This window comes from Siniperca chuatsi, linkage group LG8 (genome assembly GCF_020085105.1).
Source record: "Siniperca chuatsi isolate FFG_IHB_CAS linkage group LG8, ASM2008510v1, whole genome shotgun sequence".
NCBI lineage: Eukaryota > Metazoa > Chordata > Actinopteri > Centrarchiformes > Sinipercidae > Siniperca > Siniperca chuatsi.
The window spans coordinates 57,501-72,269 of NC_058049.1; the positions used below are offsets into that span (position 1 = coordinate 57,501).

The 14,769-nt window shown below is 44.4% G+C and overlaps 3 protein-coding genes across 14 annotated transcripts in view; 2 read left to right on the plus strand and 1 right to left on the minus strand.

The window, feature by feature from the left end:
* The window catches only part of LOC122879880 (cytochrome c oxidase assembly protein COX18, mitochondrial), a 9,347-nt gene extending 8,869 nt beyond the window's left edge, over nt 1–478 (minus strand). For 10 of the 11 annotated variants that reach the window (XM_044204387.1, XM_044204391.1, XM_044204394.1 and 7 more), the window contains exon 1: nt 322–478. The gene's annotated coding sequence lies outside the window, so the exon portion shown is untranslated. The remainder of the gene's footprint in view (nt 1–321) is intronic. The other variant, XM_044204396.1, reaches the window with a different exon arrangement.
* A 1,135-nt stretch (nt 479–1,613) lies between these two features.
* selenot2 (selenoprotein T, 2) lies at nt 1,614–6,212 on the plus strand. Its single transcript, XM_044204398.1, has 6 exons — nt 1,614–1,875; nt 3,374–3,484; nt 3,984–4,110; nt 4,194–4,281; nt 5,491–5,626; nt 5,743–6,212. The coding sequence occupies exons 1-5, from the start codon at nt 1,661–1,663 to the stop codon at nt 5,610–5,612; spliced, it is 663 nt and encodes a 220-aa protein (XP_044060333.1). The 5' UTR covers nt 1,614–1,660; the 3' UTR covers nt 5,613–5,626; nt 5,743–6,212.
* Nucleotides 6,213–7,909: 1,697 nt separating this feature from the next.
* rnf4 (ring finger protein 4) lies at nt 7,910–13,389 on the plus strand. 2 transcript variants are annotated; one of them, XM_044205037.1, is made up of 8 exons: nt 7,910–8,023; nt 11,038–11,068; nt 11,525–11,738; nt 11,816–11,895; nt 12,496–12,508; nt 12,596–12,719; nt 12,798–12,849; nt 12,935–13,389. In XM_044205037.1, the coding sequence occupies exons 2-8, from the start codon at nt 11,057–11,059 to the stop codon at nt 13,082–13,084; spliced, it is 645 nt and encodes a 214-aa protein (XP_044060972.1). In that variant the 5' UTR covers nt 7,910–8,023; nt 11,038–11,056; the 3' UTR covers nt 13,085–13,389. The 2 variants fall into 2 exon arrangements, with proteins under 2 accessions (XP_044060972.1, XP_044060971.1); XM_044205036.1 differs by lacking the exon at nt 7,910–8,023 and adding an exon at nt 8,030–8,199.
* Nucleotides 13,390–14,769: the final 1,380 nt, after the last annotated feature.

The following is a 14,769-nucleotide window of genomic DNA, read 5'->3' on the forward strand; positions in this document are numbered from 1 at the left end:
AGTGAGTTTATTTTCAAATTTAGAGATTGAGAATCTGTTTTTATTTATTTTATTTTTTACTTTTAGAGATTTATTTTGACTTCTCTGCTTGTTTTAAATCAGTCGCAGTGTGAAATTATTATGTTTCCCTACAACATATTCATGATTAAATAAACAACAATCAATAAAAAGGTCAAACATGCTTCGTGAGGACCGGAAGTACACCAATAAACTGTTATTAATGCGCCGACTCATCACCTCAGAGAAAGTCACCTGAGATTAATACATTGAAAAACACTCTGTGATGACAATTAAACAGTTCAAAATGAAACCTGAACGTACCTGTGTGACGTCAGCCGTCAGGTGACCTGTGCCCGGGTCTCTGCTGTGTAAACTCCGGAGCGGAGGAGAATAAATGATTAAATCTCTGGTTTTATTCTTTGGTCTTTCACCTTTATCCCTCCATCCAACGGCCGCAGAGCGTCCCACAGATATGACGTCACATTGTTTACCGTCGCGTGTCGGGTAAATGTGACGTCTTAGAGAGGCCGTTAAAAAAGAAAACTTTCTGTAAAAAAAAAACCCAATATAAATAAATTAATTAGAAAAAATAAAAACATCGTGTTTTAGAGAAAACAGCAAATAATCAGCTGACAGACGAAGATTTACCGGAAACGTTCACCCGCCAGAATCAAACCGGAAAACAGACCTCCATACCTTCACAATAAAATAATGAAATACTAACGTGTAGAGGCAGCGTGTCAGTTTATGCTCAACAGAAAAATCTCTCATTTAATGTGTTTGTGTATGTTTTTCGTATTGGAGCAATGCTCAGTTGTTTTCTTCAATAGCAAAACGAGTGCTTTTTTAAAATGATATGAATATATTCATGTAATGATTCCCTGAACCAGAAGTTTTATTTATTGAATGTCATATTTTTAAGACAGAACATCAAACGTGAAGTAGTCTGTGTGATTTGGACATGACGACAACACAAACAAAACAAAGATATTTTGACCTCTTGATCTTGAATCACCCGAGGTGGAAGAAATATCCAAATCCTTAATAAGCAACAAACATACTCCATTACAAGTAACATTTTTACTAAAAAGTACAAGAGTCTTATCAGCAAAATGTACTTAAATTATAAAAACTAAAAGTGCTTGTTACGTAGCACAATTAGTTATATTAACACATATTATTGGATAATTATTACTGATGCACAAATGTGTAAGAAGCCTTTTAATCTTGCAGCTGGTCGAGCTGGAGGTAATTGTATATACTTTATGTACAGTTGGGCAGTTTAATTGATTAAAATGCATCATATTTTATAAACCTGTCACATGTTTAGTGTGTAAAATCTGAATTTATAAAGTAACTAAAGCTGTCAGATAAATGTAGCGCAGTAAAAAGTATTTACCTCTGAAATGTATCGGAGTAGAAGTATAAAGTACCAGAAAAGGGAAATACTCAAGCGAAGTACAAGTACCTCAAAACAACATTTAAACACAGTACTTGAGTGAATGTAACTTATTCAGTCACTTTCCACCATTGAGCGAAACCTCCCCATTCCGCTCTGTTCCTCTGCTCTTTTATTGTGAAGTGTCTGCCCGGAAGTGCTGTAGTGGATAATCGTGCTTCCGGACAGATCGGTGCCCTCCGCCGCTGACAGACAGCAGACATGGCGGAGTACAGCCAGGCGGGCCTCCTGGCGGCTCTGCTCCTCTTCACGGCCCTCACGGTCCGGGACGTTTATCTTGGTAGATCAAGTCCGCAGCGCGGACAGCAGCCAGCCGACAGCCCCGGCCTCTCCCCGGACACCCTTCCGGACGCAGAGTCCGGGAAACCCGCCAAGTCTTCCCTGTACACCGGGCCCGTGCTCAAGTTCCAGTACTGGTGAGTTAGCTAGCACGGAGGCTAACTGCTAACTGTTGTTACCGGAACTGTGCTACCAGACTAACCGCGAGCTAACAGTTAGCATCATAAAATAATCTCTCTGAAGAGCATTTATATCAGACAGTGTTTCAGCGGGTCTCTGACTGGACAGTAAACACGTACAAACGGCTGATTTATGTTTTAAAATGTGTTTAAATCTGCTGGTGATCAATTTAAAACGTGTCTCCAGTTTACTTTTGTTAATCTCATTGTGCACAAAATGGTCTCCACTTCAGGTTCAGCGTTTATTTTAAGGTTCTTGTTTTGACATATGGAGGTGGTCAGACACCTGAGTCCGCCTCTGGCCTGCTCCACCTTTACATCACCTGCACGTCACCTACGGGCCGCCCCGCCTACTTCTGTAGCGATTCATCTGTCGACTATTTCACCGGTTAATCGATTCATCTTCATTCATTTTCGGCCAAAAAAATCAAACTGACCGTTTAATTTGACTTCATTTTGTTTTGACAAACTGCTCGTCATTGTATACTGCAGCACAAAACAAAACGTTTATTAAAGTGCAACTTTAATAAAAATAAACACGCTGTCATCGTAAAATAAGCCCGGTTCGAACCGGGCCGACGCCTGCATGGCTTTATATTAAACAACACGAGGACGAAAGATATTAAAAGCTCTGCTTACTAATGAACAGACAACGCTACGGTCTCAAACCCGGCGCCACGCTGCGGTGGCCGAGCCGGCGGTCGGACCGGTCAGACGGCTCCGGTCAGTAAACCGGTCGGTGGACCGGACTCTCCCCGTCGTGTCCTCGCCCGGTTTGTTTCCTGTACCTGTCTGGCGTCCAGTCTGTGCTGGAAAACGCGCCGCACGAAGCGCCAGCGGTGGGCGAACGAGGAGAGGGAGCGGCGCTGGGAGACGGCCGGTGAATCGGAGAAATAAAACGTTATTTTCCGATTGTTTCACAGCGGTTTCGTTCTCAAGCACAAACAAACTCGCCCGCCTCGTGCTGTCCAGTGTTTGCTTATGTTTTATTGTTTGTTTGTTTTTACTGTTTTTATGGTCTTATTAGTAACAGTTTCACTTCCTCTGTGAAAGCTGCTATATTAAATATACTTTACTTATGTCCTGTCGTAGTTTTTATATATATATATATTTATATATATATATATATATATATATATATACATATACATACAGATATATGGATATACACACAGTATATATATGTATTAAAATGTGCCTTTTCAGTCGTTGTGGGTTCGATTACAGCCTCCAGAATAACATCAGAAACTGTGAACGTCCAGATTTAAAATGAGTAAATGTGGCGTTCGAATCCGGTTCCATAGATTAAAATGTAGTTTGGAACATAAAACTGAGCTCTGGTTGGACTGCGAGCAGCCCAGAGACGAGACAGAGACGTGTCCTCAGTGTGGCGCAGGTAATCGTGTTGGATATCACCTGACCTCACCTGACAGGTGTGACCTCTGTATATTTTCAGTATCTCCTGAGGTTACAGCAAAGTGTTCCAGGAGTACTCTCGAGCCATCGGCCAGCTGTACCCTGACATCCGCATCGAGGGAGAAAACTACCCCCCGACCCCCTTCAACAGGTGAGCTCTGAGCTGTGGCGTCAGATCGATCTGACGTGTTGAAAAACCAGACGATTCTCAGGAAGTTCTGTAGAAATCTGTCTCGACGTGGTTAAAGTACACGTCCGCGAGCTGCAGCGCCACCTGCTGACCGAGCTGGAGAGCCAGTCGAACTGTACTCGCTGACATCACACTGTAACGTTAACCTTTTCAGGCTGCGTTTCTCTGCCTCGGTCTCTTCAGGTGTGACTTCTTTTTCAGAAGAACCACAGATTGTTTAATGTGACTAATAAAAGAGTAACGATGGATTAAATACGAGTTTAATAACAAATACTTGGCAGTGTTGTCATCAGTTTGTTTCACCACAGTATCAAGTAGAACCAGCACACCTGTAGAACCAGCTCACCTGTAGAACCAGCACACCTGTAGAACCAGCTCACCTGTAGAACCAGCACACCTGTAGAACCAGCTCACCTGTAGAACCAGCACACCTGTAGAAACAGCTCCTGTCTCTCCTCAGGTGTTTCGGTAACCTGATCTCCTACCTGAAGCTCCTCTCCATCCTGCTCATCGTCAGCGGTCAGAATCCCTTCGTCCTCCTCGGCCTCGACACTCCCAGAGCCTGGACCTGGAGTCAGGACAACAAGGTGCCTGTTACCACGGCAACAGATGCTTCAGTTGGTTACCACGGCAACAGATTTAGCACGTCACGGTTTCTGTTGTTTTTCAGATCTTCTCCTGTCTAATGGCCTTCTTCCTCTGTAACATGATGGAGACTCACTTCCTGTCTACAGGTGCCTTCGAGGTCACACTGAACGGTGAGTTCTGATTGGTTCAAAACATGACATCACTATGAACCGTGAGAACTGATCGGTGGAGGACAGGCCGAGGCAGACAAGGAAAGGTGGAGGAGGAGAGGAGGAGGTACAGAAGGAGAGGAGGAGGTGGAGAACAATAGGGGGAGATGGAGGAGAACAGGTAGAGGAGGACAGGCGGAGGGAGAGGAGGAGGAGGTACAGAAGGACAGGTGGAGGAGGACAGGCGGAGGTAGAGGTGGAGGGGAAGGAGAGGAGGTACAGAAGGAGAGGAGGAGGTGGAGAACAATAGGGGGAGATGGAGGAGAACAGGTAGAGGAGGACAGGCAGAGGGAGAGAAGGAGGAGGTACAGAAGGACAGGTGGAGGAGGACAGGCGGAGGTGGAGGGGAAGGAGAGGAGGTACAGAAGGACAGGTAGAGATGGAGGAGAACAGGTAGAGGAGGACAGGCGGAGGGAGAGGAGGAGGAGGTACAGAAGGACAGGCGGAGGTGGAGGAGGACAGGTGGAGGTGGAGGAGAACAGGTAGAGGAGGAGAGGCGGAGGGAGAGGAGGAGGAGGTACAGAAGGACAGGCGGAGGTGGAGGAGGACAGGTGGAGGTGGAGGAGAACAGGTAGAGGAGGAGAGGCGGAGGGAGAGAAGGACAGGAGGAGGTACCGAAGGAGAGGAGGAGGAGGACAGGAGGAGAAGGACAGGTGGAGGTGGAGAAGGACAGGTGGAGGTAGAGGAGGACAGGCGGAGGGAGAGGAGGAGGAGGTACAGAAGGACAGGCGGAGGTGGAGGAGGACAGGTGGAGGTGGAGGAGAACAGGTAGAGGAGGAGAGGCGGAGGGAGAGAAGGACAGGAGGTACCGAAGGAGAGGAGGAGGAGGACAGGAGGAGAAGGACAGGTGGAGGTGGAGAAGGACAGGTGGAGGTGGAGAAGGACAGGTGGAGGTAGAGGAGGACAGGCGGAGGGAGAGGAGGAGGAGGTACAGAAGGAGAGGAGGAGGAGGACAGGAGGAGAAGGACAGGTGGAGGTGGAGGAGAACAGGTGGAGGAGGAGGAGAACAGGTGGAGGAGAACAGGTGGAGGAGGACAGGCGGAGGGAGAGGGGGACAGGAGGAGAAGGACAGGCGGAGGTGGAGGAGGACAGGCGGAGGTGTTTTCTGTCCCCCCTCTCTCTGACTGGTACTTCCTGGTGTAATGGAGTTTTTGGTCGCCCCCCTTCTAGACGTCCCCGTGTGGTCGAAGCTTCAGTCGGGTTACGTCCCGAACATCCAGGAGATCTTCCAGATCCTCGACACCCACCTGAAGATGAACCAGGTGGATCCCATGAGCTTCTCCTCCACTTAGAGCTGCACACGCAGGTAAACTACAGCAGCTGGAGCAGTTTTTACAGTCACGTGACCTGGTGTTCAATGACATCACCTGACCCTGTCACCTGACCCTGTCACCTGTCTCTCTCACCTGTGTGTCTCCTCAGCCGTGCTGCGTTTAGGTGTCCCGGCTCAGTGGGACGTTCAGCCGCTGGCGTTCATGAAGGTTCGGCCTAAAAGCAGACTCTGCGGGGCCGGGCCGGATGTCCCCCGCCACGAAACGAGCGCTCCCTCTGCGCCGGATCACAGCGCAGCACTACAGTACCCATAATGCACCTGTCAGCACGGGTGCAGTCCGCCGTACTCCCAGACTGACGACTCTACTGGACTCTACTGGTTTCTGTTGCTTCATTTTGATTTTATTTATTTAGTTTGAGGTTCAGTTTGTTACCGCTGTTAGCTTCATGCTAATTAGCCTCCGTCTGCACAGGACGGAAAAGTACCGAATAATTAAAATCTGGTTCATGTAACAAATGATCGTCTTCACTGTCAGTTATTTTTTTAATGAATCTCGTCATTGATTCTGTAAAATGTCTCAAATGAATAAAACTCAGAAGTTTCAGTTTCTGACATGAAACCAACGTGTGGCTTTGATTTGCAAACAGGAAGTGATGTGTGTGATTTGGTAACTGATGAAAGAAGACAACAGATTCAAACTGATCAGTCGGTTAATGAAGTCACTTATAATTATAACGATAGTGTTATTAACGGATTTGTGTCTACTGGTTTCTGTTGCTTCAGATGTCTTAAAGCCCCCGAGAACGTTTTCATCAGTAACGTGAAATAAGTAAATAACCAAGTCAAACATCTGTCGATAGAATAAAAGATGATTGAACTGTGATAGTTTTGGTTTTACGTTATTAGTTGTTACGTATTATAAATATACATCTTTTATAAAAATCTAAAATATTTCCGTCTGTTCGTCAGAAAACAACTTTCTACTGATAAACTTCTGAAAACCGCCGACAAACTAAGTGATGATATTTGTGTAATAAGAGACGAAGTGAGGCTGTTTTCACCTGGACACAGGTGAGTGTTTACCTGGACACAGGTAAAACAACAGTTCAGAACTTTAAAATTAGAAAAGGTTAAATGTTCTGAGGCTGCCTGAATACAATAAGTCCCTTAAGACTCTCTAGCTGATCCAGATCGCTGCGGCACGTGTACTGACGAGAACCAGGAAGAGAGATCATATCTCTCAGATATTAGCTTCTCTGCACTGGCTCGCTGTAAAATCCAGAATAGAGTTTAAAATCCTTCTCACCTACAAAGCTCTTAACGGTCAGGCAACATCGTATCTTAAAGATCTCATAATACCTTATTACCCGACTAGGACACTGCGCTCCCAGGATGCAGGGTTACTGGTGGCTCCTAGAGTCTCCAAAAGTAGACCGGGAGCCAGAGCCTTCAGGTATCAAGCTCCTCTCTGTGGAACCAGGTCCCAGTTTGGGTTCGGGAGGCAGACACCATCTCTACATTTAAGAGCAGGCTTAAGACTTTCCTCTGTGATAAAGCTTATAGTTAGGGTCAGGATTACAGAGCGCCGTGCGTTTGCATCTAAAAGCTACAAACCGCACATTTGAAGACAGCGAGGTGAAGAGTCTAAGTAGAGAGAAGAGTTGGTTTGAAAGAGGAGTCAAAGAAGCCATTTTTGTGAAGAAAGAAAACCCCTCTTTGAACAGAAATGGTGGTCTGAGATTCAACCTGCCCAAAGTTTACCACAGTGTATTAACACCGTGGTCAAGCCAATCACATGCTAATCAGGTACTGAACAGTGATGAGGGAGGTGCAGCCAGAAAACAATAGGCCTGATTACTGATTACTGGGCCATCATGGAAACTATTAGGTCAGTTTCAGGTGAAACTAGCTAATCAACAGATACTCAGGTAGACTCCTTCCTGAGGGCGGGGCTTATGTAACACAGAGTAGCTTAAATTTCTGAGTTCTCAGACCATTTTCACAGTGAGAATGACTTCCGGATGGGAGCCGAAACGTCTTGATTCTGAAAACAGCGTCCAGACGACTACGACTGAAACCTTTTCTACGATGGACCACTACTGGACGAATGAGGGACTACACCGTCACGTGAACAGGTAATCTTTAACATTCTGATGTTTATGGTTCTATATATAATAATATAATATATAATAATAGTTTGTATTATCAGAGGTAACAAAACATGACAGAATAGTATAGGAATAGTAGGAAAACAGGAATCAGTGACTTTCATATGAAGACAGTCATCAATGTATTTAACGCAGCAGATGTTATGTGATCAGACTGTGGTTCACACTGTGAGACACCAGGTGGCGGTAACGAGTCTAACCTCTGGTTACCAACTTCCATTAGAGACGCAGAAGAAGAAGCTCCGGAAACGGACGGTAGAAGGTAACATCAAAGAGTCTTTATAACAGTTATAAACCGACTCTGCTAACATTAGCATCAACTGTTCGGCGGAAATAAATCAGTCAGTTCATGCTGAGGTTGTAATGTTTAAATGTCGTTAATCCAGCCGCTGAACTACACAGCAGCTAACTGCTAACAGGAGGAAAAACACACTGACGGTGAGTGAAGACGGTTAACTGCTGCTAACTCTGTTGTTACCGGTGTCATGTCAAAATCTTTTTCCCCGTCGAAACTTTGAACGCAGAATTAACCCGAACCTCCAACCTGTCACCGCTAGCTAAAACGTAACCCACATTATTTATTTTTAAAAACTTTAATGAACGTTAAACGTCAGAAAGCAGCGCTACAGGAAACACTTTTCGAAGTGGAATAGATTTGAACACCTGCTACAGCCGGCTGCTAGCTAACTTTAGGCTAACGGCTGTGGAAACAAGCTAACGTCAGTGTGATGTTGACTGTCAGGTTTTATACAGACTGTAAACTGCCAGATTGTTTAGCATGATGCTAACACAACACTCACTGTGTGTGTGATGCTAACAGAACAGTCAGTGTGTGTGTGTGATGCTAACAGAACAGTCAGTGTGTGTGTGTGATGCTAACAGAACAGTCAGTGTGTGTGTGATGCTAACAGAACAGTCAGTGTGTGTGTGTGTGTGTGATGCTAACAGAACAGTCAGTGTGTGTGTGATGCTAACAGAACAGTCAGTGTGTGTGTGATGCTATCAGAACAGTCAGTGTGTGTGTGATGCTAACAGAACAGTCAGTGTGTGTGTGTGCGTTGCTAACAGAACAGTCAGTGTGTGTGTGTGTGATGCTAACAGAACAGTCAGTGTGTGTGTGTGTGTGTGTGATGCTAACAGAACAGTCAGTGTGTGTGTGATGCTAACAGAACAGTCAGTGTGTGTGTGTGTGATGCTAACAGAACAGTCAGTGTGTGTGTGTGATGCTAACAGAACAGTCAGTGTGTGTGTGTGTGTGATGCTAACAGAACAGTCAGTGTGTGTGTGTGTGTGTGATGCTAACAGAACAGTCAGTGTGTGTGTGTGTGTGTGATGCTAACAGAACAGTCAGTGTGTGCGTGTGATGCTAACAGAACAGTCAGTGTGTGCGTGTGATGCTAACAGAACAGTCAGTGTGTGCGTGTGATGCTAACAGAACAGTGTGTGTGTGTGTGTGTCATGCTAACAGAACAGTCAGTGTGTGTGATGCTAACAGAACAGTGTGTGTGTGTGTGTGTGTGTGATGCTAACAGAACAGTCAGTGTGTGTGTGTGTGTGTCATGCTAACAGAACAGTCAGTGTGTGTGCGATGCTAACAGAACAGTCAGTGTGTGTGTGTGTGTGTGTGATGCTAACAGAACAGTCAGTGTGTGTGTGTGCGATGCTAACAGAACAGTCAGTGTGTGTGTGTGCGATGCTAACAGAACAGTCAGTGTGCGTGCGTGTGTGATGCTAACAGAACAGTCAGTGTGTGTGCGATGCTAACAGAACAGTCAGTGTGTGTGTGTGTGTGCGATGCTAACAGAACAGTCAGTGTGTGTGCGTGTGCGATGCTAACAGAACAGTCAGTGTGTGTGCGATGCTAACAGAACAGTCAGTGTGTGTGTGTGTGTGTGATGCTAACAGAACAGTCAGTGTGTGTGTGTGTGTGTGTGTGATGCTAACAGAACAGTCAGTGTGTGTGTGTGTGTGTGTGTGATGCTAACAGAACAGTCAGTGTGCGTGCGATGCTAACAGAACAGTCAGTGTGTGTGTGTGATGCTAACAGAACAGTCAGTGTGCGTGCGATGCTAACAGAACAGTCAGTGTGTGTGTGCGATGCTAACAGAACAGTCAGTGTGTGTGCGTGTGTGATGCTAACAGGTTAGTGTGTGTGTGTGTGTGTGTGATGCTAACAGGTTAGTGTGTGTGTGTGTGCGATGCTAACAGAACAGTCAGTGTGTGTGCGTGTGTGATGCTAACAGAACAGTCAGTGTGTGTGTGTGTGTGTGATGCTAACAGGTTAGTGTGTGTGTGTGTGTGATGCTAACAGAACAGTCAGTGTGTGTGCGATGCTAACAGAACAGTCAGTGTGTGTGTGTGTGTGTGATGCTAACAGAACAGTCAGTGTGTGTGTGTGTGTGATGCTAACAGAACAGTCAGTGTGTGTGTGATGCTAACAGAACAGTCAGTGTGTGTGTGTGTGTGTGTGCGATGCTAACAGAACAGTCAGTGTGTGTGTGTGTGTGTGCGTTGCTAACAGAACAGTCAGTGTGTGTGTGTGTGCGATGCTAACAGAACAGTCAGTGTGTGTGTGTGTGTGTGCGATGCTAACAGAACAGTCAGTGTGTGTGTGTGTGTGTGCGATGCTAACAGAACAGTCAGTGTGTGTGTGTGTGTGCGATGCTAACAGAACAGTCAGTGTGTGTGTGTGTGTGTGATGCTAACAGAACAGTCAGTGTGTGTGTGTGTGATGCTAACAGAACAGTCAGTGTGTGTGTGTGTGATGCTAACAGAACAGTCAGTGTGTGTGTGATGCTAACAGAACAGTCAGTGTGTGTGTGTGTGTGTGTGTGTGTGCGATGCTAACAGAACAGTCAGTGTGTGTGTGTGTGTGCGATGCTAACAGAACAGTCAGTGTGTGTGTGTGTGTGTGATGCTAACAGAACAGTCAGTGTGTGTGTGTGTGATGCTAACAGAACAGTCAGTGTGTGTGTGTGTGATGCTAACAGAACAGTCAGTGTGTGTGTGATGCTAACAGAACAGTCAGTGTGTGTGTGTGTGTGTGTGTGTGTGTGCGATTCTAACAGAACAGTCAGTGTGTGTGTGTGTGTGCGATGCTAACAGAACAGTCAGTGTGTGTGTGTGTGTGTGATGCTAACAGAACAGTCAGTGTGTGTGTGTGTGATGCTAACAGAACAGGGCCTCAGCAGTGGATGTGGTCTGATGAGGTCTGATGAGGTCTGATGAGGTCTGGTGAGTCTCTCATGTGTCTGTATGTTTGTGTTTCCTCTGCAGTGTCTTCAGCGTCTCTGATATGAGCAGCTCTGTAAGTTTTCTTCCATTTGTTTGACGATGTTTTAGTTTCGTTTCGTCTTCACTCAGGATCTGACCTGAGACCAGTCAGTTTTCACAAAACTGCTGAGGGAAGGATGACATCATGATGACATCATGATTCATCAGTGAAGTGATTGGTTGACTGGTCTGTCAGAGAATGTGAAATGAAATATTGATAAATGTACAGCATTGAAATAATTTGAATTAAAATATTTTTATCATTTTTATGAAAGTAAAGTATTGATTAGTCCAGTATGTTTAATTCAACATCAATTTATCAGCTTTATTTCTTTAATTATTGCAGCTGGTGATTCTTGTTATTGATGAGCTGACCCACCTGCAGACTGTTTCTCTTAACTCAGACAGACAGGAGAAACCTGCTTACCTGTTGGGTGAAGCCCCGCCCACTGCTGTGATGTAATGAGCGTGTTGTGATGCGTATGTTTAGGCTCAGAGGAAGAGGAGGACCGCAGGAAGTCCTCTGGTTTCCAGACCCAGCACCAAGACCAGCAGAGGGGCTAACACTAGGAGGACGGCTAACGCTAGCATAGCGGCTAACGCTAACAGAATAGCTAACAGGACAGCTAACGTTAGCAGGACATCTGACGGTGACCCTGCCCCTCCCACAGAGACCATCGATGTGATGGACAACACTGAGGACAGTCAGTACAGTTCAATACTCTGTTATTGATTATCATCGTCAGACCTGATCAATAATCAATAACTGTTGTGTGTTCAGGTGTGGAGGAGGTGGTGGATCTGACCTGTGAGGGATCAGAAGCTGCTGTGGTCGACCTGACCAACAACGACTCAGTACTGGTAACAATTAACACACACTGATAACACACACACACACACACATTAATAACACACACTGATAACACACACACACACATTAATAACACACACACACACACACATTAATAACACACACACACACACACTTTAACACACATTCATACACACACACTGACTGGTTGCCGAGTTGTGTGTTCAGACTGTTTCAGAGAAAACTGATCAAACTGTTTCTTCTGCTGCTGTTTGTGTTTCTTCTTCTGCTGCTGTTTGTGTTTCTTCTTCTGCTGCTGTTTGTGTTTCTTCTGCTGCTGTTTGTGTTTCTTCTTCTTCTGCTGTTTGTGTTTCTTCTTCTTCTGCTGTTTGTGTTTCTTCTTCTGCTGTTTGTGTTTCTTCTGCTGCTGTTTGTGTTTCTTCTGCTGCTGTTTGTGTTTCTTCTTCTTCTGCTGTTTGTGTTTCTTCTTCTTCTGCTGTTTGTGTTTCTTCTTCTTCTGCTGTTTGTGTTTCTTCTTCTTCTGCTGTTTGTGTTTCTTCTTCTGCTGTTTGTGTTTCTTCTTCTGCTGTTTGTGTTTCTTCTTCTGCTGTTTGTGTTTCTTCTGCTGCTGCTGCTGCTGCGATGATCAGCTGGTGGACGAAGGTAAAACTTTATTCCGTCTGAGTTTCATTTTGAAATAAAGTTTCATTAAAGGAACAGTCCAACATTTGTCTGGGTGTCCTCCGTCAGGTCCTCATAACAGGAGAGTCCCCACAGGTGAGAGTTACGTCGTCAGCAGTGATGAAGACGAGGACCCGCCCCCCGTCCTGAACGCTGCAGTCATGTCCTCTCTACACGCCAGCAGCTCCTCCAGGTAATCGATCGATCGATCGCTCCGCCTGACCCCAGCCAGCGTTCTCTTTAACGTCTGACGTGACGCTCTGCGTTTCAGGTCGACTCCGGGGACGATCAGCTGTCCCGTCTGTCTGGACTCGTACTCTGAGGTGAGACTCAAACACACCTTTTCACACACCTGGACAGCAGGTAGAATCCTGCGTTCTGATTGGCTGATTGTTGTTTCCTTCACAGATTGTAGAGAGCGGCCGATTGGTTGTTTCCACTAAATGTGGTCACGTGTTCTGCAGCCAGTGTCTACGAGATGCTCTGACATCATCACACACCTGTCCTACCTGCAGGAAGAGACTGACCCACCGCCAGTACCATCCCCTCTACATCTGACATCACTCTGACATCACCACACACCTGAGCAGCAGTTGTTTTCCAGTGACATCATCAGTGACATCATCAGATCAGGATGTTATTTTGCTGCTGATTTTTTTTTTTTTTTTTTTTTTTTTAATTGGAAACAAAAGACTTTGTCAGCTGTGTTTTAATGAAAGGGTGATAAGTGATCGATGTATAGTATTGATTATATTTGATATATAGTTGACTTCAGTTTTCTTTCGTCTCTTTTTGCTCTTTGTTTTCTATCGTGACTGAAAATGTCTTAAAGTACAAATAAATTCTATTGAATTCTGGGAAAAGTTGTTTTTTCATTCAGAAGATTTCTGAAACGTCGCCGCAACAAACAAATATCCATCGATAGATAAATATCTATAGATATTGATACATTATTTACTGCTGGGTAGTTTAATCTGTAATTATAAGACTTTATTGATCCCCGAGGGGAAACTCTTTAAGCATAAAGTAAAATGTTAATACTAAAGGAAAGTACCTTAAATTATACTATAATACAGTAAAAGTATTTAGTCACATGTTTAAGGAGAGAAAAAGACATAAAACTGATTTTTTTTGTTGTTTTCAGGGCGTATTTTTAAAACTTTATTGTCCAGCAGCTGTTAGTGTAGAGTGATGCATTCTGGGCCGTCAGACGCTCCTGCAGTTTTATTATCACATCGGTTTGTTTGTGTTCATCTTGTGACTCTGAGTCACTTCAGACTCTTCAGAGCTCAGGTCATAAGACTGATGACTCACTGTCACCTGAGACAAACTGATGCTGATTGGCTGCTGGGACGTCCACACAGAGTGATGTCACACCTGAGCAACTTCTGGAGCAGCAAAACAAACAGCTCATACGTGCAAAATAAAAGACAGACGAATAACCTTTTTGCTCAAACACTATGAACATCAAGATATTTTAAATGCATTGCTCTTGTTTGTTTGTTCTGAACTAGTTAATAAGAATAATTTGTTTCAGTCGTTCACGCAGCATTTCACCTTTAATGATGTGACAAAGATTCATTCATTAAAGTTTCTATATAAATACATCAAATATAGTATCTGCAGTGTATTGAGACGAAACATCTCAAGTAAAGGAAAACAAACAGTTATATTAAAAAGGAATTAGTCGATTCAGTGATACAACAGAAACTCAGTCGGAAACGATTAATCATTTAAGTCGAAATGCCAACGTTTTGTTTGTTCAAGCCTCTAAATATTGTTGTTGTTATTTATGTTTTTTCTGTGATTGTAAACTGAATGTTTTATAGATCAGGTCAACTAAGCTTAGATTTCTAGTTCCCGTCTCATTTTCACAGTGAGAGACTTCCGGATGGGAGCCGAAACGTCTCGATTCTTCTGGAAACAGCGTCCAGACGACTGCGACTGAAACCTTTTCTACGATATAACACACCTGGACGAACGAGGGACGACACCGTCTTATAATGAAAACAGTCCGCTTTATTTTACGTATTGATCCAGTTTTGTCTCAATGAACAAACGTGACTTCGGTGTGACGTCAACATTAAACAGTTTTTATATTATTTGTTAAATTAATAGAAATGTTTCACGTTTGAGAAAACAGCATAAAATAGTTAAAAGTCATTTAACTTTGTTAAATCTGTGTGTTTCTACACTTTATTAAACTCTTTATATTTAATGGTAAATATCTGAGTGTTTAAACT

Excerpts from the sequence above, each read along its gene's own strand:
- rnf4 (XM_044205037.1), top strand. Across the intron at positions 11,739-11,815 it reads GATGGACAACACTGAGGACA|GTGTGGAGGAGGTGGTGGAT; the intron begins GTCAGTACAGTT and ends TTGTGTGTTCAG. Across the intron at positions 12,720-12,797 it reads CACGCCAGCAGCTCCTCCAG|GTCGACTCCGGGGACGATCA; the intron begins GTAATCGATCGA and ends TCTGCGTTTCAG.